Genomic DNA, 26,587 nt, shown 5'->3' on the forward strand with positions numbered 1-26,587 from the left:
CTCTCTCTCTCTCTCTCTCTCAGGTTTCAACAAGCTGAGGCAGAGTTACAGATCAAAGAAGAATTTTGCTGTGTGTGCCTCTGTCATCTGCTGCTAATCCCTCCCTTTGGGGGACGCAGGAGGCTTTGTTTGATCATCCATTTAAGCCATTCCAGTTCTTCTGCTCAATTTGCATGGTCAGTTGAATCCTTCTCTGATGATAATATCAGCCTTACTACTCTAACATTGGAAACAGGCTCCTTCAATATGCAATTTGTCACATTTGTTGAGGAGGCTGGTGAGTGTGCCATTTCCAGTTTGTTGTTGTTGTTGTTATGTGCCTTCAAGTCGACTACGAATTATGGCAACCCTATGAATCAGTGACCTCCAAGAGCATCTGTCATGAACCACCCTGTTCAGATCTTGTAAGTTCATGTCTGTGGCTTCCTTTATGGAATCAATCCAGTACTTACAAGAAAATATCAATACTTGCCAGCTACAATGGAAGGGTTATACTTTCTCCATGTAATTTTTTAGGAAACGGGCACCTCCTCCCACCCCCAGTTCTAGATAAAATGGCTCTTTGTTACAGAACAGGGATGGGGAATCTGTGATCTTCTGGATGTTGTTGGAAGCCAACTCCTATCAGCCCACATCAGCATGGTCACTGGTAAGGGACTGTGGGAGTTATAGTCCAAAACATCTGGAGGGCACCAGGTCAGAGAAGACTGTGCTAGATATACAATGTAGCAGCAGGAGGATGGTGGAGTAGGGTACTGCACTCGCCTGAGTTAAAATCCAACAACATCTGGAGACCACAGGTTCCTCAACACTGTTACAGAGCATTATTATAAATATCAGAAACATGTTTTAGTATCATTTGTGAATGTCACTAACATGAGACACAAGGAATCCTGTCATTAATGTGATGCAGAAGAAGGCATTTGTAAATGAAATGGTCAATCTAGTCAGTGCAGACTTTTCACTTGATTTACAGAATCAGACAATGCAAATGCTGGTTGAATCATCACTTGTGAAAATAGCCATAGATTCTATGAGAAACAGCAACAAGTAAATTAGCCATCTGTTCTCAAATCTTCCAAGCTGAAAACTATTTCAAGTGTTGCCTCTGATTAACACTGGACACCCACACAATCTCCCTTTTATAAGCATCACATAGCATGTGAGTGCAGAACTGTATCTTCTCATAATTACCATATATTCCTGATAGTACCTTTTTGACAATAAGTGTTTAATATTTGGAGTATTGTTAATTTTTCATTTCTTTAACATATTTCCAGGTAAAATATTTGCACCTTTAAAAGACAATAACACCTTATTCAACCGAAAAATGAAACAGTCATCAAAAGCAGGATTCATAGTTGCTTAGAGGAAGAAAAATAATTCAAAAATTCTGAAAAATAATCATGTCCTAAGACATGTTAACACTGTCTCCCTGCCCCCTGGACTTCTTCCATGTATATGCATGGTTATAAAACAGGCTGTAGAAACAAATTTCTAACTGCTTATTTACATACTCGAGATTTCAAAGTTGTTCTCAGAGCTCTTATACCAGGGATCCATTGAGATGGTTCACCCTTGGGCATTTACGGAATCTAATGGATTCCTGAATGCTCTGGGTGATTTTCTGGCTGGCACTCCTGTCAAGGCTCTTGTGTCATTATGGTAAGGTGAGATTTATAAAGCCATTGACACAATAGCTCCTGAGTGTCTTCACCACTGCTGTGGAGCATGTAGGTCACTTGGGTACTCTAGTGACCTGTGTGTGATGAAGCAGGAGGGTTGGCAGTTGGAGTGCAGGTGATGCAAATCTCAGTCCAAACCTGACCAAACACGGGTGAGGTTGCACCACTCACCTACCATGTGGCGGTGATGATGGCAAAGACAATTTACTTCTCTTACACTATTCTTCCCTCAAGTAGCCATCTGACAAAGCTTTTCCAAGTGATGAATGGGGCTTTTGTCATCTGGCCAAGAGACGGTTCTCTCACACCCTCAGTGGCCTGCTGTAACAATGTTGAGAGGCAATTTGGGGACACAATTGTCCAGATTCAGACACAGTGGGATGCCACAGTTATAGCATGTCCAATGGAGGCATCCAGAGCACTGTACAGGATTGATTTCAATTATTGAGGCCTTAGGATGTGGAGAAACTGCTTGAAGAAGTGCAGCCAACCACTTGCCCCCCTTGACACTTGCCAATCTTGGCTTCTTACAGTGAGACATAAGGGGTTGACTGGATGGGTCAACCCAGTGATTCATGCTTCATTGAAGGAGGGAGAAGTACCATTTGCTTTGAAGGAGGCAGTGGTGTGTCCCCTCATTAAGAGGACCTCCCTGGACCCAAGAGTAGTAAACAGCTATCACTTAGTGGAGATTATTCCCTTTTGGGGCAAGGTGCTCAAGAAGGTGATAATAGTCCAGCTTCAGGCATGCTTGGAAGAAACTGATTACTTGGATCCATTCCAGTCTGGCTTCAGGCCTGGCCATGATACTGAAACAGCTTTGGTAGCTCTTGTTGATGACATTTGTCAGGAGAGAGATAGGAAGAGTTTGAATCTGTTAATTCTCATTGATCTCTTGGTGGCTTTTGATACATGGTATCCTTCTGGAGCATTTTGGTCCAACCTCCAGAGCCATTTCCTGAATGTAGTTATGGGAGGCCACTGTTTGGTGCCATGGGAGATGTCTTGTGATGCTCTGCAGGGTTTCACCTTGTCCCCCAGCCTATTTAACACCTATATAAAGCCACTGGGAGCTGTCTTCATGAGCTTTGGAGTCAGGTATCATCAATATGCAGTCTACCACTCTGTTCCATCTTAACTGAGAGAGGTGGCTGAGGCTTGAATGTGGTGATTGGCTGGATGTGGGCCAATAAACTGAAACCTGAAAAGACAGAGGTGTTATGTGTCCTGAACTCCAAGTCCAGGAGTTGGGGAAATTGCTTATTCTGGATGGGGTTCCCTGGAAGGAGCATGTCCATAGCTGTGAGGTGCTCCTGGATTCAACACTGTCACTGGAGGCTCAGGTAGCCTCTGTAGCTAGGAGTGCCTTTTTTCCCAGCTCCAGCTGGTTCACCAGCTATGGCTCCTTTTGGACAGAGATGATTTAGCCACAGTACTCCATGCTTTGGTAACTTCCAGACTGGACTACTGCAATGCATTCCTACATGGGGCTCCCCTTGAAGTTGACTCATGAACTTCAGTTGGTCCAAACGCAACAGCCAGATTACTGGCTGGGATTCAATTTAAATCTCCCATAACCCCCATTTTAAAACAGCTGCATTGGTTGCTAGATCATTTCTGACCCCAACTCGGTGTGCTTACATTCGTGTTTAAATCCCTATATGACTTAGCCCCAAAATATTTGAAAGACCACCTCCTTCCCTACAGACCCTCTTTGGTGTTAAAATCAGCAGAGGAGAACCTTTTGGTAGTTTCACCACCCTCCGAAGCTTGGGGGTGGCCTGGGAGAGAGCATTCCTGGTGGTAGCTGTGACGCCCTTCCCTGGCTCTCCCTGTCAGGTTCCTACCTGCTCGTGGTTACTGCCTGTCACTAGGCACCACCAGGGACTCCACCAGTCCGGACTGTCCTTTTTTATGGTTTCTCTCCCCGCTCTACCATAGACCTCACCAGATCCCCCTGCTAGGCAGCACCACCAGTCACATCCTATAACCAGTATTCCCAGAGACTCTGCCTGAGTCTCTCTCAATCAGGTTACCTCTGTGACTGCGTGCTTAAGCTGTCCCAATCCCTTTGTATCAATGCAGATAATTCTGGTTTGCTCTGAATACTTGTGGTGTTATTCTTCCCTTCCCCGCTGCCACCATTTGTCACTCTTCAGCCTTGGTATTTACCTTACCCTCCCTTCTGGTCTGTGAAACCCCAGCCAAGGATCAGGCCTTTGGTAAACCAAATACAGTATTTATTAAATAACAAAGTTAACAAGATTACTTTATAAAGGCACATAAGCATATGGTTTCATCTATTTCTGGTACTTGTCTTAGTATTAATCCGAACTCCACACTCTCCTCATATCCACCAACTCTCCACACAATCTCCTCTCAAAAACCCACCAAAACAACCCACAACGTCCACCTTCCACCTCACATCCACCCAGATTTACCTGACATCCTTCCATTTATACTCTCAGCCATTCTAAACACTCAGCCAATCATCCAGCATTCTACTGCCCATTCACTCCCCCCTCCTCTTTCATTCCACTTACCATGTATCTCCTATACAAACAGCACTTACCATATATACACTAATACAGGAACATCACAGTAGCCTTTTAGCTGTGAAACTCCCTCCCCAGAGAGATGCATCTGGCACCTTCACTTTACAGTTTTGATGAAGGCACACCTTTTTATCCTGACCTTTGACACCTGAAGTATATTTTAAGGACACACCCTACTTTTGTGATTGTAATTTGTTTTCATTTGTTTTTGATGCTGTGTTTTCAAATTGTTGTAACCTGCCCTGGGACTGTAGGGTGAAGGGCGGGTAATAAATTAAAATCATCATCATCATCTCAGGAGAGAAAAAACCCAGTTGGCACAAAGAATTCTAAGATACTTTCTCACTGAATATCTTGGGTCATTAAAAATGGAATGTGAGCTGCTTCAACTGTTAGGTATTAACAAGAGGAACAACTGACTCAAGCTTCCTGTTCTCTATACCTCATTCTGAAGTGCAGTTTTCACACCTCCTCCTGCAATGAAATGTGCAAGCTGGCACAATGAAATGTACAATGGGAACTTGCATATGTAATAATAGTGGGAGGTACTCAAGTTTCCATTCATATGTCACAACAGACATATTTAGGTATTCAAAGAATAAAGTGCGCAGACAGCATCAAACCATATGCACCAGCCCTGCCGCCAATGTCCTTGTTCCTGCTGGCTCCACCCCATAATTTGTATATTGAAGCCAATGATCATGGTTCTCAATCACAGGGAGGATTCTAAGTGTGTTAAGTTGAATGGACAAAGAATTCCCTTTCAGGCCTTTTTACTCAATGCATGAAGACAGGGGATGGAACTGATAGGGATGAGAACCTTGGCCCCTCCACATTTTATTTCTCCATGCATTCTTTGAATAGGACTAAAGAAGCATGGAGAAAAGGATGTAATTGCTCCTCCCACACTGTTTAATGCTCTGTGTTTCTTTATGTAAGTGTGAAGTCTTCCCACAAGAGATAACTATGCACTTATGCCAAGATGAATCAAAAGTGAGCGATCTAGAACCTTTTTTACTAAGTGCTGTTGACTTGCTTTAAAAATAGTTGCTTTCAACCTACTCAGTCCTGGAACCCACCTTTAATCAAACACGTAGTTGGGGACTCACTTCTTATTTTTTTTGTGAGGGTTATCAAGGTCTCCTAACAACTCTCAGCACCCTTAACAAACTACAGTTCCCAGGATTCTTTGGGGGAAGCCATGACAGTTGATAGTGGTATCATAGCACTTTAAATGTATGGTGCAGATGAGGCCTATGATACAGAAGATCTAATAATGTTTGGTGTATCATTACACAGAGTTTGGAAAACACTGAGTTAGCACACTAAACCATTAGCTAAACAGAAATCCTTCAAGATAGAAAGAAAGAAAGAAAGAAAGAAAGAAAGAAAGAAAGAAAGAAAGAAAGAAAGAAAGAAAGAAATCCCATATACACACAAGAACAGGGGACATACTAGGTACTGTGCTTGCTTCTATGAATAGCACCTCACTGCCTCTAATGAGGTCATTCGTTACATCCCTGTGCAGTGTCGGTTGCACAAAGCAACTTGAGTTCTGTATCTTATCCATTACATTCTTTTCATTTCACGCTTCACAGTTTAATTTCATTTCTACCTCTGAAGTACAGCGGAGTTGTTAGCTACACTGTACTTCAGATGCTGCTGCAAATTCAATTATATCGGAAAGGAAGAAAAACAATCAGAAAGACTGACTTTGATCGTAACCTAAATTGTCATGCCCAATTTCTTGACAAAATAGTGAGTCGGTGACAATGGAAGTCTGACACTTCAGGGCTTCCCCAACTGCCATCCTGAGCTGGCATGGAATTCCCATCAAAATGGCAGCACTTGTTTATTTGATTTATTTTTTTGCTGCTGACACAAATCTTTGTGGGGTATTTGAATATTCTTAAGTCTTGATAATATTTTAATGAATAAATAACCATAATGTGCAATGAGTAGAAAATGCTTTCTTCTTCTTTGCTTTCCATAAATACAATTTGCTTCATTAGAGAAGCAGAAATGAGATTAAAGTTCTGACATGAATTCATCAGGATACTAAGGAAAAAAGATGTTCTGAAGAGCTAGTAGTGGCTAAGGGAATGGATTATATCAAGTTGCTGTATGTCCTTTCATGAACAGAAGGCTTTTTGATCCAGCAGAAGGTTCCATGAATGGAAGAGGGGGAGAGATGATTATCGCAAATTCCCCCTTTCTCCAGCAGCCTCCTGTGCCACCTCCCACTGTATCCCACAAACACTGAGCAGATTTGAGGGCATATGTGGAGGGAAGGAATGATCAGCAAAAATCACCTTGCCTTTCTACTCCCAGAGGCCTTTACTGGATCAAACAGCCTTAGGTCCATGGAGGAGCACAGTTAGATAAAATGCAATGTGTTTGCAAGTAAGAAATCAGGTCCAAACTCCTGCTCAGCCATGAAGCTCCCTGGGTGGTCCTGAGCCAATCAACATCTTTCAGCCTGACCCATCTCAAATAGACAAGTTGGATGGGTAAAATGAAATAGACTCATTTTGATGCAACCCTAACGTCATTGGAGGCAGGGTATAGCACAACGATAAGAAGAAAAGGGAAGGGAAGGAGAGAGAAAGGAGAAAAAGCATTTTTGTACTAGTGATATGCCACCATTAATCACCCCTTAAAACATACCCAGAAGAATCTATTACGGTTGGTGAAGCTCGCTTGTTTGACATTCCATTTGTTTGCAGGTTTCTTTGTAATGCAGAAACTCCAATGAACACCAGGATATTTGAATGAAATGTGGTAAATACATTCATAAAACATTCTACATTTCAGGTTCAAATATCAACTCATTTCTCAAACCTGCTTCTCAAGCCTGGGGGAAAAAATACAAAGTATACTATAATATGGTATCTGACCGAGATACTGAAATAAAAATCAGTGTGCACATTCAGGACACCATTCTCCATTTAAAGTTCAACACTCGTCTCCATCCCTACATTTTATTTTCAAGGAAGATTCCTTGAACATGCACACCAACTTTGATTCTGCTGTATCAATCTTCAAGGCAGAGATCACATTACAAACAAACAGCTTACAAACAGCTTACACACCAAACCAGGGTTGGGGACCCTGTTGCCTTCCAGATGTTGTACTACAACCAGTAGTGTAGCGGCAAATTCAGAAGTGCAGGGTCCCTTCATGATAATCATACTAAACCCTCCCACAGCCACTCTCCCTTCCAAGATTATACAACCTTCTAAATATATACAATAAAATGAGCTTTCAATCTCTTACTTTATTTGTACTTTCCCTTAGTGATGCATTGCAACAATCAAAGCAGATCTCCATGTGTTGCCTTTCAGCTAGACCTACTATTTTCAGTGCACGTACATGGGCAATTGTACCAAGGCGCTATAAGGTAAAGAACTTCCTTTTCTGAGTTTCCCTTTTTTGTTGCCATAAGGGGAGTGTGTTAGCTATTGAGAAGAGTAATCTCAGTGGCTCTTGCCTCCTTTTACTTTGGTTGGCTCCAGTGAGCAGGAAAGGACACTGAAGACACAGTGACCTTGCTGGGACCCTGCTCCCAAAAACGCAAGGGGTCTAAGACCCCCTAGAACCCTGGACAACTACACTTCTGACAACTCCCATCATCCCTGACCAGTGATTTCATATAGACATGGCCCTAGAATAATAAGCAATCTTACTTCCTTACTACAGATTGCCCAGTACTTTTCTTTAACAATAAAAGACAAACACAAATCAATGTGCATCCAGCTGTTACAGACACAATGTGAGTCTTGGTCCCTTTATGTAAATGCAGATGTACTTTGAATAGCAAGATTCTGGCTGGTTTCTTGGAACATTTCTGTTTACATTTCATGTGTTTTGCAAAAGAAGTGCAATTCAAGAATGTCATTATCATTGCTGTGCTTCATTCTATAGCACAGACATTTGAAAAGTTAACTTACTTCAGAAACTTCTTAGCATTGACTGCAATAAACAAAATTTATCACAGCGACAAAGGTTCTTAATTGTCTGCCGTATAGCATCACCTTGATTTGAGGACATCACAGAATATAAAGCACCACTTCAATATATCTTCATCACTGTGGCTACCACGCACAAAATTGTTAACAAGCCCCTGGGAAGTGTGCTACAATACCTATAAACTGTTAACGTGATTTGCTAGAGAGGCACAGGAGGTTGGGGGGCTAAGGGGGCAGACAGATAAATAAGGTCACAGAGGTTAATGAACAAAAGTTTCATGAACACCATTCTTCAAAGATATCTATGCTTTCATGGTAACCTTCATCCAAAAGCCCATATGATACTGATTATACAACTTATGCATATCTCCTTTCTCTACCTATAGATTTTCCCATGATTGAAGTCTGCTGTATACCATGCATAGTGTAAAAGTAAATAAAAACACAAAGGCTTGAATCCCAAGATGTGAATGGATGTAAATGGAAGGAAGGTGCCCCACCCCTTCCTTCCCCCCTGTAATCACCTGCATCCTCTGAAAAGCCTATCCAGAGGGTTGGGACCCTTTTGAACAGTATGTGAGGCCAGCAGCTGCTAAAGGGCAATGTGATTGTCCCAAATCATCCTTCTGTTCATTTATCTTATGATCCAAGCCTGTGTCAGCACTAGGGATGGATTGGCTCCTTTTTATATTTTGTTTTTAACTGTGCAGGGGGGCACAGTGGTCATTAACAAACCGATCCTTTTTTTCTCCTATATCATTTTTCTGATCTCTGTTGTTGGTTTTTTTGCTTTGCTTTGCAGAGAATTAACAATATTATAATATTATAATTACAATATTATAATTGCTATTTATTCATGAGTCTCCACTGATATCGATCTTTACTCTGATGTCTGTAATTATTGCCTGTTTACATTCCTTTTCAAGTGTAGTGCAGAGCAGATTAAGGCAGATAATCAAGTCAGTGTCTTCCCCCTGCTGCTTACAATCAACATCTCATTCCCCCCTGCTGTTTTCTGTCTGTCAGTTACAATCAACACCTACCTAACATCAGTGAAAGGGAATATACATTTGAAGAGCTCACACAGAAAATAGATCGATAAAAGTATCACACACACTATCAATTTCAAGGCAAATTTTTTTAAAAAAAAAAAGAATCAGAAAGAATCAGAATGAATCGGAAACCAGGCATGGAGAGTTGCTACTTCAGCATTCTCTCCACAAAGATACAGAATTTCAGAAATAATAATTAATCCTATGGTAACTCCAATTACTGCAGAAACGGAGACCATTGCTAGTCAGCAGAGACCTAGTAAATACACGCTTGAGATAAATGTATAGATCCTTTTAAAGAAATCTGTAACTGGGATATGAGAAATGGACCATTTGTAAAGTGTACTTTAAGATCAAGGAATCTGCTATTCCTTTTGAGGAATATACCCTTTTGAGATTTTTTTTTAAGTTAGAAGATTTTTCAGAAGAGTTAGAAATAAAAGAGCAGCTCAGTTCAAAGAACTGGTTAACTTTTTGGTGTATGAGAGGGTCTTTCCCAAAAGTGAGTACATTGTCATATTTCCTCACAATGATTAAACACATATTAACTATGTATAGTGAATGTGCAGGTAGAGGGGAACTAATGCCTTTCCATTTCAACATCTGTATGGATCGATACACAGTCACACAACTGTACACGCATACACTCCCTCTATAAAATCAGGAACATTGCTTTTCCAAGTTTTCTGGTCGTATGAAGAGAGCTCTACATGGATTTAGTTTAAGGTTGCCAGGTCAGAAGCAACCTAAAACCTGAGATTTCAGGAGCAGACCCGAGTGACTTCACGGGGGACAAATGATGTCATTAAGCATGATACATTAAGCATCAACCACAGTTGCTTGGAGCATACAATTCAAACAAAAATATTTCTCTGATTGGAAATTAAGACAGAAATCTTAGCTAAAAGAGGGAGCCTGGGCAGGGAATATTTAATCTAGCCTACTTGCTTCTGGCAAAAACGGTTTAACTGCCCTCAGGCCAGACCAATCATCAGAAGGCTGTTGTAGGAAGAAAGGAGCCTAGTGTTGTGGAGACGTTAGATGGGAGCACTCAGGAGTAAAGATGGATGCCCCCAAAAGCTGCATTTCTAAACACACTTACTAAGGGACTAAGGCCCATAGAACTCAATAGGACTTACTTCTGAGTAGATATGGTTTGGATTGTGTTGTTGGTAAAGCTTGACTAGGGATCCTCTGCAAATATATCCATATCCAAGTACAGTTGGCAACCCCCTGCCTGGAATGCCCTCCCCTTATCTTTTAACATGGCTGCTCCAAACTTCTTTACACTTTTGACCCTTCACTTCAGAAAGAGGTTTGAGAAATGAGTAAGAGTAAGAAGATTCTCTACCCTTTTCTGTCTCCCCTGTCGGCTGCTATGAACTCACTTTGACAGTCAACCCAATTCCAGTGAATAATAACTGACAGAGAGAAAACACACATGGTTTGGTCTGCTTTCATAGGCAGCAGCTTGGGAACAATAACAATTGCAGCCAAGCTGCCCAGTATGTGAATTCTCGCTTACCACTATCGGGCAAGAAACAAACCATCATCCAAACAACAAGGTGCATCATCAGTGGGTTTAAGGAGGTTAAGCTGAGTGCATGGAACCACTGTAGTTGCTTCTATGGATGAAAGGGAGTGAGGTTAAAGGTAAATGGAATGCAAGTATAAACAAAAAACAAAAAACAGTGATGATCGCCTAAATGCAATACCATACCAACCACAAGTTTCCTATGAGTAAGACAGAAAACTCAGCATTCCACAACCAGTCAGGATTCCTAACAAAAAAACAAAACAAAAAAAATCCTGGCAGCCAGTCAGCCAAGGTCACAGAAATCCCCATGAAGCACAACCTGACTTGGGGCAGGGGCATCACTAGGGCAGTGCGGCAGGTGCGGGCCGCACCGGGTGACACCACCAGACAGGGATGACACCCAGAGCCGCCCCCCCAGGCACTGCCTAGGCACCGAGAGCCTTCGCATGCCGCACCGGCTGCCTTCCTTGGCTGTTAGAAGGTGGAAGCGGCGGCAGCGAGGTGGCGGCGCGCTCCCAGGCCCTGTTGTTTGGCTGTGTGCGTGCGCTGTGCGCGCACACAATCACTCACAATCTCAGGGAGAAGGCGCTGCGGGCTGCACCGGGTGACACCAACCCTAGTGACGTCACTGACCTGGGGGCTGCAGTTAGTGCAAAATGCTGTAGCACAATTGCTGACATGAGTGAGACTTTATCAGCGCATAATACCTCTGCTCTGAAATCTGCACTGGTTGCTGATTTCCTACCAGGCCAAGTTCAAGGTGGCTTTCCATGTTACAGGTGCCACATTGTACTTGTTCTGCTCTTCTAAGAAACCAGTTCTTTAGTGTGGCAGCTCCTACACTTTGGAAGTCCCTGCCTATTGATATTAGGCAGACACCTTCACTGTACTCTTTTCAGCACCTGCTAGAAACATGTTTGTTTAGCCTACCCAGGCATGTAGGCTATTGTGTTTTTATCTGGTTTTAACTCATTGTTGGTTTTATTATTTTGAAATACCTGTCTTTAACTGTTTTTGCCAATAATTGTATTGTTTTCATTCCTTCTGTAAACCGCTTTGAGATTTTTTACAATAAAGTGGTATGTAAATGTTGTAAATAACATACATAAATAAATTTAAGAGTAACTGTGGTCCTCAGGCCATTTGGTGCCATCTAGCTCAGTACGGATGACATGGACTATTCACTCACTAATGAATGCACATCATACCTAGGGCAGATCCACACCATTCATTTAAAGCACATTCAACACATATTTGAAGCAAATGAATCACACCACATAATCATGGGAACTGTAGTTTGTTAAGGGTGATGGAAACTATAACTATGAGTGGGAAACTATACATCCCAGGATTCTTTAGGGGAAGTCATGTGCTTTAAATGTGAGTTGGATGTACTTTAAATGTATTATGTGGATGTACAGTACTTAATAATCTTTGCCTGCATGTAATTTGCTTTAATTCATTTTTTTTTAAATGGAAATGAGCTATAAAGTTTTCTGGGTGATCAGGGGCTACTCACCACACCTCATATAACAGTTTATTGTCAAAACAATTGCAGAACATTTTTTTAAAAAAATTAATTCAGTATTAGTTTCCTACAGAATAAAACACTGACACCTAAGTAAACTCTGCCTAATTGCTTTAAAAACAGGGCTGAAGGGGGAGAGAAAGATTTACAACACAAACACAATTGTTTGCTATGTTCACTCAAAAGTCCCATCAATTTACAGCATAATCCTAACCATGTCTACTCAAAAGTAAGACCTATTGAATTCAATGAGGTTTACTCCGGGTATGTAGGATTAGCATTGCAGCTTTACTCCCAGAAAAGTGAGTACTGGATTAAAGCTTCATACTGGGAAGGTTTTCAAAACACTGCCCTCTTCAACAGCCTAGGAAAATTTAAACTTGTTTGACTTCTGCACACACGAGAGAAAAAGACTGGAAGCTATATACTTACTTAATTTATGAGATTTTCAGATAAACAGGAAGAAAAAACAGTTTTCTGAGCTTGCAATGGGGTCTAGGTACTGCCTTTTCAATCACAATCCTGACTTCACTTATTGGCTACAAACCTGAAAGGGTGAGGTTAGAGCAGCCAGCTATGAACTCATTTTACAGATGTTGCAGGGGGGTGGCTGACTTTTGGTGTATATCTTTTGAACTAGACCACCTAGAAATTTGATTTTATTTTTAATGAATGCTGAGAGTCCAGAAATTAAGGTGACTCACCTAGACAGCCAGAGAGGACCGCAAAAATCCAGAGTCGCCGGGCAAAATCCTGAGACCTGGCAACCCTAATTCAGTTGTATGGACATGGGTTTCATGCAAATGTTTAACTAATGCACATAGGTTACACACACACTTACACACACACACTAAACTGAACACAAAAGCAAGGCCTGTCACCCACTGACTCCATGTATGCTCACTAGGGATGTGCTAGAATTCCACCAATTCAGATCTGGTACCGAATTTTCCATTAATTCACTTATTCTCTATCATTGCAGACTGGATTTTTATGCATCAATTCTCTGCAGCTATTTTCAAATTTTGATTTTTTTAAAAAAAAATATCTGCCTTTAAAATATCGATATTAAGAACAATAATTTTATTGATATTTCCTTTCATTTATTTCAAAATATCTTTTCAAAATATCAATATTTCCTATCAAGATATCATTGTTTCCTTTAAAAATACGAATTATCAATATTTTTAAAGGAAAAACAAATTAGTAAAAGCAGCAACTAGCGGACAAAGAATGAACTTGAATCAATATGGCCTGTTAGGTCAACAGAATTTATTTATTTATTTATTAGATTTCTATCCCACTCTTCCTCCCAGTAGGATCCCAGGGCCCAGAATGCTTTTGAACTGGCACTGGCCACTGGATCCCATCCCTAATGCTCACTGTACACAGTCTGAATCCTTGCATAGGCTCTAGTCAAGTAGAATTACATGACGTGAAGAAGTAAAGAGACCATTAAAAATCTTATGATCCAAAAATCAGAAATTAAGTTTGCTTCCAAAATGAAAGTCTTTAGAATTTTGTACCAGAGAGGAATGCATTAAAAAAAAAATAAAGACAGGCGGACAGACGGACAGATTTATCCTAGCTTCTGTCTCAGATTGCCGCTAGCTGAGGAAGTGAAGAGCAGAGAGGAGACTCCTTGTTTCAAATATAGTTTTTAAACATCTCTACTAAATAACACTTGTACTAATGAAGAAAAGAAATGTGATGCTTTAATATTCACACTACAAACATTTACACTGTAGCCTAAACCTTTAGTGTCATTATAAACAAAAGTTGTCCCAGTCCCTAGATCAGCCTTTCCCAACCAGTGTACCTCCAGATGTTGTTGGACCACAACTCCCATCAGCCTCAGCCAGCATTGCCAATGGTCAGGAAAGATGTGAATTGTGGTCCAACAACATCTGGAGGCACACTGGTTGGGAAAGGCTGCCCTAGATGCTCTATGGGAGCTCCACCTGGCCCGGCCTCCAAGAGATCTTCTGTATCTTTAAAAGTTGTACAGGGGGAAGGGAGAATTTTACCTTGTGGTTTTTCCCATTACAGTGTTGCAAAAAAATCTGCACTTGGCTGAATTTTCTCTTCTCTTAAAGATACAGAATCATTCTCAGGCCCTGAGCCTGGCAACCCTAATCCTAAGCATGATTGCATGAGAGTAAATCCCACTGAACTCAATAAGCATGCAAATTATCAAACCTGCCCTCCTCCTCCCCTCCCCCTCCTGATTGTTACCCTTCCTCCCATCAGCCCTTCCACTTCCCCTGCCTCATCCTGCCCTCACCCTCCCCAATGGTCAGTTTCACTTATCCTAAGCATAATTGCAGGGGAGTAAATCCCATTGAATTCAATAAGCATGCAAATGATTAATCCATTCTCAACAAACTTGCACAGGATCCTATTTCTTACTTCCCAGATTCAAAAGCAGAGAAATGTACTAATAGGAAAAAACACCTTGCAGTTTAAGAACATACCTATAGCCAACAGATATTTCTATCAAACTTTAAAAAGCAGGGAAATTGGGCAGCTATAGTGAATGCACCAGGGAGCAGGAGGCCTGACCTCCTCTCTGAGATATTGTACTGCCCTACAAATTTGTCAATATGCAAACACAATTTGGGTTAGTCTTTCACAGTCTAATCCACTTCCTTGTGTAGCTTGGAAGAATTTGGTAGCGTGCGTATCAGCATATAGTGAGTTGTGGCAACAACTATAGTTGCCAATTTCCCTGCTTTTAAAGGTTTGATAGAAATATCTCCTGGCTTTAGGTACATTCTTAAACTGCAAGGATTTTTACCTGTTAGTGAATTATGATCACATAGTGCTGTTCATCACAGACATTTTATTAGCTGTTTTCTAATCACCACCCTGGGTGCACTTCCTGATGCACTTTTGTTGACAAGTAATCATATGCCCAGAATCTGAGCTTCCTGAAAGATAACCATGATCAAACAATGTTTGGTAAGTGGTAAATCATGCAATGCCTTTTCTTATAAAAAAAACCAGAGGGCAAAAGATATGAAAAGAAGGCCACACTCATGGAGATTCAGTTGAATGATAAATTGTTTGCTGGAAAACTAGATGAGATGCCAACATCCATCTATGGAACAAGTCTGTAGTTCTTGTTCTAAATGTGTTCAGACAGATGATTTGTTATGTGCTTGATTTTTTTTATGGTCACCAAATCAAAATGCTGTAGTTTGTTTTGGACAAGGCATTGACATTCTGCTATGGATGGCAAAGTTAGAAGGAAATGCATCCTTGTTCCTTTTTTTAAAAAATCCAGTTTTGATTTGTTCCAGGTAGATAAGAGCCAGTGTGGTGTAGTGGTTAAGGTGTTGGACTACAACCTGGGAGACCAGGATTCGAATCCCTACACAGCCATGAAGCTCACTTGGTGACCTTGGGCCAGTCACTGCCTCTCAGCCTCAGAGGAAGGGAATGGTAAACCCCCTCTGAATACTGCTTACCATGAAAACCCTATTCATAGGGTCGCCATAAGTCAGAATCAACTTGAAGGCAGTCCATTCATTTTCATTTCAGATAAGAGAGAAAAGATAAATGGGGAAAAAATAGATGATTCCACACCCCAACTTGGGAAACAACAATTCTAGTACTGCTTGCTCTCCATTCTTACACCATTCCTTTACACAAAAACAGCATTTATGTGAATTATTTCTACCACAGGGCCCAATGATTTCTGGCTAAGCATTCCAGTATTGACAATTCCTCCTTGCCAATATTTTGCAGTCTTATTACTAGCAAGGCCATGGTTCATAGGCATGCCAGATGTTTCAGACAACAATATTCTAATGGTTTAGATCAGAAATGGGACACCTACAGCCCTCCAAGAGTTTTGGACAATGGACTACAACTCCCATCATTTCTAACAATATGTACAGCCATGCTATATCAAACATGGTATATGTAGCCGACAGGAGTCAGAATTTTTATTTAAAATATTTTTATGATGCTTTTCTACAGCTCAAAGCATTCAACAAAAGCAAGAAAGATACAATATTGCTGTTGTTTTTTAAAAGGCCATACTAACAAATAAGAGGAAACAGAACTAAAATGCCAGCATTGAATTACCTCTTGAATTTGAACTAGCTAGTGCAGGTGTGGAAAACCTTTGGCTCTCCTGATGTGGCTGAACTACAACTCCCAACAACCCCAGCAAACATGGCCAATGGCCAGGGATGATGAGAGTCGTAGTTCAGCCGCATCTGATGGGCCAAAGGTTCCCCACACCTGCTCTACTGCCTAACCTTTTCTGTGGTGGCCTCCGAGTTGTGGAATAGCGTCCCCGAAGAGGTACGCCTGGCGCCTACATTATTATCTTTCCGGCGCCAGGTAAAGACCTTCTTATGCTCCCAGGCATTTTAATCATTTTAATCTTTTTATCTTTTTAATTTTGTAATACTAATCCTTTTTATCATCTTATATTTTGTTTAATTGTATTTTGTTTTCATTGTGTCTTATATGTTTTGTGATTTTATTATTATGATGTATGTATTTTATCCTATTCTGTTTACCGCCCTGAGAGCTACTTGCTATGGGCGGTATATAAATGTAACAAAATAAATAAATAAATAAATAAATAAATAACCTGCCACTAAAAAGGTAAACCAAATAAAATATCAACACTTTCTAAAGGCAAGTAAGGAAATGGAGCTTTGAATTTCAGGTGGAAATCCTGTCAGCCATCTCTGTGACCCATTAAAAAATATAGTCACTGACAACATTTAATATTTATTTTATTATTCAGTTTCACAATGACAATGGAATAAGCTTCTGCATTCCTAGTCAAGACTTAAACTGACATTAAGGGAACAATTCAGCACCTAAGTCATTCTGACTATAGGCAGCTTTGTATTTCCAATGAACAAAAACATCCAGCTGTTATCCATCATGCCACTGTTACCTTGAGGCTTATTTAGTTTGAATTGTGCTTTTAAAGGCCTTCTGGCTGTTTTGGATTTCAAACTCCAATTACATTTTTCTTGTTTAACTTTCACTTTGTTTTTTACAAAACCTCTTACCATCCAAGCTGTGACAAAGTCTCCCATCCAGGTCCCCACTGCTGCTACCTTCATAAAACTTTCATTCCTGATGCCCATGAAGTCTGTTACAATGTATGCCCTGTAAATGCAAGCACATATACTGTTACAATAAAGACATTCAGTTACTGCAGAATTATAGATAATTTGGTTTTACTGTCACAAGGAGGGAAAATATTTCAGCTGTTAAAAACAGCCCTGTTTTTTTTTCTTGCAATCTAGATATTTATTTGCATTTATATCCTTTCTTGACTATAAAGAACTCAAGGTAGCATACAAAGGATTCTGCTTAGTCTCCCATCCAGGCACTGGCCAGACCTAGACCGGCTTAGACTTAAAAGGGAGGAGGAATCATGTGCTCTAAAACCTCAACCTGGGACCCTAGTTTCAACTGACATTTTGCATCTTTACTCATAAGCAAATTCCATCGAGTTCAATGGAGTCTATATCCAAGTATAAGCAAGCACATCTAGATTTTGAAGCCTAAGGCTACAGTCCTGTGGGCACTAAGCTATGAGTAAGTCCCACTGAAGTCAATGGAACTTATTTTGGAGTATTTTTGAGTAAAAAATGGACATGGACTGCCTTCAAGTCGATCCCGACTTATGGTGAACCTATGAATAGGGTTTTCATGGTAAGAGGTATTCAGAGGTGGTTTACCATTGCCTTCCTCTGAGGCTGAGAGGCAGTGACTGGTCCAAAGTCACCCAGCAAGCTTCATGGCTGTGTGGGGATTCAAACCCTGGTCTCCCAGGTCGTAGTCCAACACTCTAACCACTATGCCACACTGGCTCTCTATGGACTGTTGCTCTTCATATTTCCCACAAAGCCCAGAGAGATACCAGACAAGAGACAGAGTAAAAATCCAGAGGATATGTTTGTTTGTTTGTTTGTTTGTTTGTTTGTTTGTTTGCTTGCTTGCTTGCTTGTTTGTTTGTTTGGACTGTCTATAAGACACTTCACATTCAGAAGAATCTGGAATTGATATCCATACACACACACACACACTAAGACATATACAATATATAAAATACAAAAAAAATCTAACAAAGATCAGTGGGTACCACAGCCATTCTGGCAATGACTGTGCAAACAGAAAAATGTTAAACTGGCATCAAACACACAAAATGGTTGACACGTGTCTAATTTCAAGAGGCAGAGTATTCCACAGAGCAGGGGCCAAAACACTAAAATCTCTTATCACTGAATCAGGTGGCCTCAAAGGTCTGTTCCAACTATAATTCTATGATTTCTAACAGATGACATAAGAGCCACTTTGGGAACATAGTTTCTGTAAATTCCCTAAATATGTATAAACAACTTCTAATCTGAGCAGGGAATTGGGGCATGAAAGCAGAGCTGCAGTGCTTACATTTACCACTAAGGTTGCCAGGTCTCCAGGTTTCACCTGGAGACTCCAGAAATTTTGTGCCCTCTCTGGGTGTCCGGGTGAGTCACCTCAAACTCCAGGCTCTCAGCTTTCATTTTAAACAAATTACGTTTCTAGGTGGTCTGGTTCAAGAGATTTACACCAAAAAATCACACACACCTCCACAAATTCTGTTGAATTAGCTCATAGCTGGTTGCTCTAACCCACACTTTCGGGTTTGTAGCCAATAAGTGAAGGCAGGGTTGTGAGTGACAAGGGATGTTGACCTCCAGGCAATAGCTAGAACACATTGCAAGTCCAGAAAAACGTAGTTTTTTCCTCCTTGTCTGAAAATCTCATAAACTGAGTTTATAGCTTTCAGCAGTAGCAAAAGTCTCTTCTTCTCTACAGATCTAAATGCCATTACAATGTGTTGTGCTTTTCTAATTATGAGGAGTCAAAAAAGTTTGAATTTTCCTGGCCTGTTGAAGGGGGCAGTGTTTTGAAAACCTTCCCAATATAAATCTTTAATTCTATATTTGCTTTTCTGGGAGTAAAGCTGCCATGATAATCCCACATACTGGGAGTAAGAGGAAATTCTAAAGGCATAATGGCAAACAGTGCCACCAAGGAAAAAAGGGGAAGACAGCAGAAGAAGCAAAAAAAAGGACACATACAGGAAGTGGAAGGAAGGCCAGGCCACAGCAGAAGAGTACAGACAGGTAGCACAGAATTGCAGGTATGGTGTCAGGAAGGCTAAAACTGAGAATGAGCTGAGGTTAGCAAGAGATGCCAAGAGCAACAAAAAAGCTTTTTTCAGGTACATCCATAGTAAAAGACAGAGAAAAGAAATGGTGGTACAGCTACTCAGTGAGGATGGCAAAATTATAACAGATGACAAAGAAAAGGCAGAAGCGCTCAATTCCTACTTCAGCGCAGTCTTCTCCCCAAAGAGGGTCTATGACCCTCCTGGGAAATGTGAAGTTGAAGGGGCAGGATTACAGCTTGAGATTGATAGGCAAACGGTCAAGGAATACCTAATCACTTTGAACAAGTTCAAATTTCCAGAAACTAATGAACTGTGTCCTACAGTATTGAAGGAACTGGCTGAAGAACTCTCAGAACCACTGTCTATTATCTTTGCAAAATTGTGGAGGATGGGTGATGCACCAGATGCCTGGAAGAGGGCTAATGTTGTCCCTATCTTCAAAAAGGGGAAAAGGGAAGAACCTGGGAACTACAGACCAGTCAACCTGACATCGATCACTGGGAAAATTCTGGAGCAGATTATAAAGTGGTCAGTCTGTAAGCACCTTGAAAACAATGCAGTGATTACTAGAAGCCAACATGGATTTATGAAGAACAAATCCTGCCAGACTAATCTTATCTCATTTTTTGATCATGTAACCTCTCTGGTAGACTGTGGGAATGCTGTGGTCATAATATATCTCTACTTCAGCAAAGCTTTTGACAAAGTGCCCCATTATATTCTGATTAGGAAGCTAGCTAAACGTGGGCTGGATGGAACAACTATCAGGTGGATCCACAGTTGGCTACAGAATTGGACTCAAAGAGTGCTTATCAATGTTTCATTCTCAAACTGAGGAGGAGGTAACGAGTGGGGTACCACAGGGCTCAGTCCTGGGCCCAGTGCTCTTCAACATTTTTATTAATGATTTGGATGTGGAGGTGCAGGGAATTATTTTCAGATTTGCAGATAATACAAAATTGGGAGGGATAGCTAATACCCTGGAAGACAGAAACAAAATTCAAAGGGATCTTGATAGACTGGAGCACTGGGCTAAAAACAACAGAATGAAATTTAACAGGGATAAGTGCAAAGTTATACATCTAGGAAAAACAAACCAAATGCACAGTTATTAGTTGGGGGGATACTTGGCTCAGCAATACTACATGAAAGAAGGATCTTGGGATTGTTGTTGATCTCAAGCTGAATATGAGCCAACAGTGTAATGTGGCTGCAAAAAAGGCAAATGCTATTTTAGGCTGCATTAACAAAAGTGAAGCATTGGTTCCCCTCTATCTGGCACTGGTTAGGCCTCATCTTTAGTACTGCATTCAATTCTGGACACCACACTAAGAAGAATGCAGACAAACTGGTGCATGGTTCAGAGGAGGGCAATGAGGATGATTAGGGGACTGGAAACAAAGTCCTATGAGGAGAGACTGACAGAATTGGACATGTTTAGCCTTGAGAAGAGAAGACTGAGGGGAGAGGTTCTATGTGCTCAGCTCAACTCACTGATGATGCACCTTATTGATTGCATGAGGGTGGTAAAAGAGAATTCACATACTGGGCAGTATGGCAACAATTGCTGTTGTTCCCAAGCTACTGCCTATGAAGGTAGACAAAACCATGCATGTTTTCTCTCTGTCAATTGGGCTGCTGTCAAAGTGAGTTTATAGCAGCCCATAGGGTAGGCAGAAAAGAGTAGAGAATCTTCTTACTCTTATTCATTTCTCAAACCTCTTTCTGAAGTGAAGGGTCAAATCTGTAAAGAACTTTGGAGCAGCCATGTTAAAAGGCAGGGGCAGGGCATTTTACGATGGGGGTTGCCAAACCTGCTTTGATATGGATATTTTTGCAGAGGAACCCTAGTCAAGCCTTACCAATAGCACAATCCTAAACATATTTACTCAGAGTTAAGTTCTATTGAGTTCCATGGGGCTTAGTCCTTTAATAAGTGTGTTTAGAATTACAGCCTTCAGGGGCATCCATCTGTATGCCTGAGTGCTCCTATCTCCACAACACTAGGCTCCCTTCTTCCTACAATGGCCTTCTGGTGAATGGCCTGGCCTGACGGCACTTAAACCCTTCTTGACAGAAGCAAATAGGTTAGATTAAATATTCCCTACCCAGCATCCCTAAGCAGGTGAGAAGGAATGATTCTGTCACTTCAGCTGGACCTGGGAACACCATCTTTTAGCTAAGATTTCTATCTTAATTTTCAATCAGATAAATGTTTTTGTTTGAATGGTATGCTCCAAGCAACTGTGGTTGATGCTTAGTGTATCATGCTTAATGACATCACTGGTGCCTGCCCTGTGACATCACTAGGGCCCACCCCCATGATATCACTAGGGATCACCCCTGAAATCTCAGGGTTTGGGTTGCTTCTGACCTGGCAACCCTAGCAAGATTACATTACATTACAGTATCAGATCATTCCAATTCCTGTACACATAAGACAAGCAGTAGAGTACAACTCTCAAATGCAAGAGGAAGTTGCATTTGGGGCTCCAAGGGGCACTGCCATTTTCAGAAGAAATGGAGGAAGGTTTCAGTGCTTCCTTTGATTGTGGCTTCCTATTGTTGACAGCTGATCTAGACTAAAGGTTGATCATTCTTTTTCTGTCCTCTTGACTAGACCTCAAAGGACTGGGAGTGAAGGACACTGGCAGTAGCATCCATTTGTTCTTTAGAAGGACTAGAAACAAGGTGCCTATTGTTATGCTTGTTGAAAAGGCAAGTCTAAAGATTTTGGAATGGGAAGGAACCTGACTTCTACGGGCCTGTGACCCTGAGATACACAAAAGGACAGAGCAGTATAAAGATACCAAAAAACAATGTGTTTCTTTATTAAAAGGTTAGAGTCTCTAAATTGACCAGCAGACATTCTTTGATCAGGCTTTTTGTAGAGACAGAATATGGATGTGTAATGCAGGGATAGGGGAGTTAGAGCTGACTGGTGGACCAGATGCTTACCTTCCCCTTGTGATAACAACAACATTTACAGCTTTGAAACGGGAGAGAATAGACACACTGCAGAGCATAATATCTGTAAAATATGTGAAGTCCTACAGAAGATTGGAAGTGGTAGAGTATTTTCTTTGCTGACTTGACAATTAAGGATGAAATAATCTGTCAATTTTGGTTCTCTCAGTTTCTCATTTTTCTAATCCTGCATTTGGTTCTCCACATTTCTGCACCAACTTGCAATTTTTTTTAAAAAAAATTCCTTATGAAAATTCTTCAGCATTTTAGTGCAAATTTCTCCTAATAAACATATTTTTGTTTGCAGTTTTGACTAATCTATACATTTATGCAAGCAATTTCTCGTAATATAATATATTGTTTATATTATTTTCACCAGTATATTCATTTTGTGCACATTTCCCCCTAATATATGCATTTTTGTAAAAGTTGGTTAGTTGGAGAACTGCATTGCAAAATTAGAAGAAGTGCGAATTTCAAAGGATAGTCACATATCACTAGGACAGCAAATGGCCAATATAAAATCAACTGTTTTGAGAATGCTAAGTGTCTCTCTTTCTACTTAGAAGTAAAGAAAAAAGTAAAGTGAAAGACTTTATTAAAAAAAAAACTGGAAGGATTTTGTTGCCAGCCAATTCATGCTACTGCAAATCTCTTGAATCCAAGATTCAGGTCCCATCTGCTCTAAGCAGTATCATACCACTTTAAACAATCACAGCTTCTCCCAAACTGGGAATTATCATTTGTTAAGGGTGCTGAGAGTTGTTAGGACACCCCTATTCCTTATACAAAGCTGCAATTCTCAGAGTTCCCTAGGAAGAGGGATTGATTGTTACACCATTCTGAGAATTGTAGCTCTGTGAGAAGAATAGGGGGTCTCCCACCAAATCTCAGCATCCTTAATTCCCAGGATTATTTGTGGGAAGCTATGACTGTTTAAAGTGGTATATTACTGCTTTAAATGTATGGTCCAGATGTGGCCTCAAATGCAGAAGTGTTAAGTAATTATAGCACTGTCACTGCATTTGACTGGATTGCAAAAGTAGCACACTTACAACTTGATATTGGAAAAGTACTTTCAAATGTTACAGAATACAGAACTTTCTCAGGCATTTGGTCTAGGAATGCAGCCTGGGATTCTACCAAGCCTATTCTTTCTGCAACATGGCAGCAAGTCCATTGCATGACACAGTCTCTTTGCCTACTTCAGATTCCTCCATCTTCTGCAGCATGTAAAATAAAACTGGTCTATGTTTGGAAGAACACTATATCAAGAAATATATGACGAGGCCAAAGAGCAAAGAAGCTTTGTTTCAGTCAGGGCAAACCTTCAGTCCCTACAAAAATAAAAGATCAGAAAAACCTGAAGCTGCTCCTTGTGATAGCTCAGAAAATGAAACTGATTAGACAAAGTTTTATGTAGCAAAATCAGTATTCAATTACTCTAGGGTTTTTTCCCTTTTTCAGCTCTTTCTAAAAAAAGGAATGCTTTATGTGTCAGCTTATCACTGTGGAGGAGATACAAGTTCAGAATACATCATAACATTCTTTGTTCAGTTATAATGTTGATGATTTCTTTTGCTTTCAACTTTAACTTTTTGCCTGCGTGGCAAAAACTAAAATGCTAGATTCATTACAGTTCAACAGCTTATAGCTCCATTTGTTACAAAAAAAAAGTAAAAAAAAATCAGTTAGTAAATTTGTGATTATTGCTTGAATAAATTATATTTTAATATACCAAACCTGATATTTTATGACCAAAACAAGTTATACATAATACATATTATGTTCCTAAAGTAACAAAGTGACTTAACCTAGCAATTATTTAAGACTATCAGTGTTAACTTCACACATACTAAAATCTGATCCTATCGTCTTGCCAATCTGTACTGACCCCTTCCCCTGCATTACAAAATGTCATTTCCATTTCTCTGTTTTCAGAATGTCCCCAGTATAGTTTGCAGTTCTGTTTGTTCTTGTACTTATTTGACCAGTACATCACGAGTGATGCCCATCTCTCTTTGAACTGAGTACCTTTTTTGGCAATTCTCTCTTGTTCTTATGGTATATGTTACTTTTAACACTGATACATGTTCCCATAACTATCCAGTCCTCTAGAAATGGAGGGATTATTTTTTTCTAATGTGAAGTAGTTGTAAGTCTAGCTATTGTTGATAGATAAGTGACCATATCTTTATCATCCTTTAAGACTTTATCTTCAATATATTCCGTAAGTACAACTAAGGGGTCTACCGGTAGGTTATATCCTGTAATGATTCTTATCACATCTAATACTTTGACCCAGAAAGGCTTTATTTTTGAGCAAGACCACAATCAGAGCTTGGAAAAGTTACTTTTTTAAAACTACAACTCCTATCAGCCTCAGCCAGCATGGCCACTGGATTGGTCTGATGGGAGTTGTAGTTCAAAAAAGTAACTTTTCCAAGCTCTGACCACAATATATGTAGCATATCCACATGCAGGCATTTGCATATCCAGCATGTGTTATTGCTGGTTGGATATAATCAGTTTAATCTCGCAGCAGTCAAATACCACCTGAAACATAATTTATAACAATTTTAATATGACACATATTGTTAGCTTAGGAATTTTCAACATTCCATTTCCATGTGTCTAAAGGGATGGTGTGGCTTGCTTGCTTTCCACTGTTGTCTCAGTACTTCCCGTGCGTGAGTTCTCCCACAACAACAGATGTGAAAGGGGAGTGTGTTAGCTATTAAAAAATGTATTTTCAGTGGCTGACTCACCTCCTTTCACTCTGATTGGCTTCAATCAAGAGGAAAGGATACTGGAGACATAAGGATCCTGCTGAGATCTTGGCTCCCAAAAACATCAGGGGTCTAAAACACCCTCCCGAACCCTGGATGACTGCACCCCTGCTTGTCTTAGATACATGACACATCCATGACAAGTAATGGGGTTGAGCTGATGACACCTCCATTTTAGGCTAATGCACAGCCAGTTGTAAACACAAAAATACCCTTATGGCAAGATTGCAAAACAAAGATTATCATTTTAATTAACTAATTTATTAGAGATGCTAATACATTTATAATTTGCTTTCCTTTGTTTTTGTGATTTACACTAACCATACATTAGCCAGTCTTCCCCCTTCCAAGTACATCTATGCTTGCTGCTGAACCCATTGATTTAACAGCATGTTTTGTCTACTCAAGTCACTGGGTACAGGGGAGGAGAAAGTCAGCTGCAAAGCTTTCATTTTGATTCACACTGAATAAAATTGGGGATTATTTAACTGCCCTGTCAATATATGGGTTGCCAAATTAACCTCAAACACTGTTTTGGATAATATGCTAATTTTTCACATTTTTATCTGAACTTTTAATAACTCTCATTTTTTAGCTACAGGTTCTTTCACTCCAGCTGTTTTTGGACAAAAAAAAAGGCACCCTGAGTAATGTTTGTTCCTTTTCTGGAAATATAAAGGGCATAGATGCTTCTCTATTTATACGTCCTCTCTGCTTTCAAAGCATAAAGACCGTCTGTTATGAGAGATGCTATTAATGGTTTAATTAATGGTAATTTCAGTGTGTTTTGGTTGAACAAAACAAAATTATTTTCTTCCCTTTCTAATGCTACAGTTAAGACCAGGAATAGGGTTGAGCTGAATGTTCTCCAGATAGACATTTTGGCTCAGAAGAAGAGGTGGGGGAGGGGGAGGTCCAGACCTCTTTTCTGAAAATGCCCTTAAATCTATCTTTCAGCAGCATAGTTATTCACAGACATGCCTACATTTGCTGCAGCTTTGTTCTCCCATTTCATTCATTCTCAAGTCATCCAAGTCAACCAAGGATCATTTGTTGGTTCTGAGAATACTGAGAGTCAATATAGCCATTTGTGATACCACTACAGGCAAATGAAGCCCATTTAAAATGAGGGCAAACATTCCTATATAGGTTACAATGATCCTAATGACTCACAGATCACAAAAAGACAACTCTTACAGTACTTTAGCAATGATAACTAAGAACTAATGGATTGCAACTTCATTAGGTGCATTAGGTTACGAACTCCATTAGGTTTCAAATATTACTTGATATGTTCCATTTCTCAAC

General features: G+C 40.3%; 1 protein-coding gene across 9 annotated transcripts in view; it reads right to left on the reverse strand.

Moving 5' to 3' along the window:
- TMEM117 (transmembrane protein 117) overlaps positions 1 to 26,587 on the reverse strand; it is a 299,671-nt gene that overhangs the window by 139,828 nt on the left and 133,256 nt on the right. For 7 of the 9 annotated variants that reach the window (XM_061639901.1, XM_061639898.1, XM_061639900.1 and 4 more), the window contains 2 exons: positions 17,368 to 17,467; positions 15,796 to 15,837 (listed from right to left, as the gene is read on the reverse strand). In XM_061639901.1, coding sequence (XP_061495885.1) covers positions 15,796 to 15,837; positions 17,368 to 17,467 — 142 coding nt within the window. The remainder of the gene's footprint in view (positions 1 to 15,795; positions 15,838 to 17,367; positions 17,468 to 26,587) is intronic. The other 2 variants (XM_061639904.1, XM_061639897.1) reach the window with 1 other exon arrangement.

Source organism: Rhineura floridana, chromosome 8 (genome assembly GCF_030035675.1).
Source record: "Rhineura floridana isolate rRhiFlo1 chromosome 8, rRhiFlo1.hap2, whole genome shotgun sequence".
Taxonomy (NCBI): domain Eukaryota; kingdom Metazoa; phylum Chordata; class Lepidosauria; order Squamata; family Rhineuridae; genus Rhineura; species Rhineura floridana.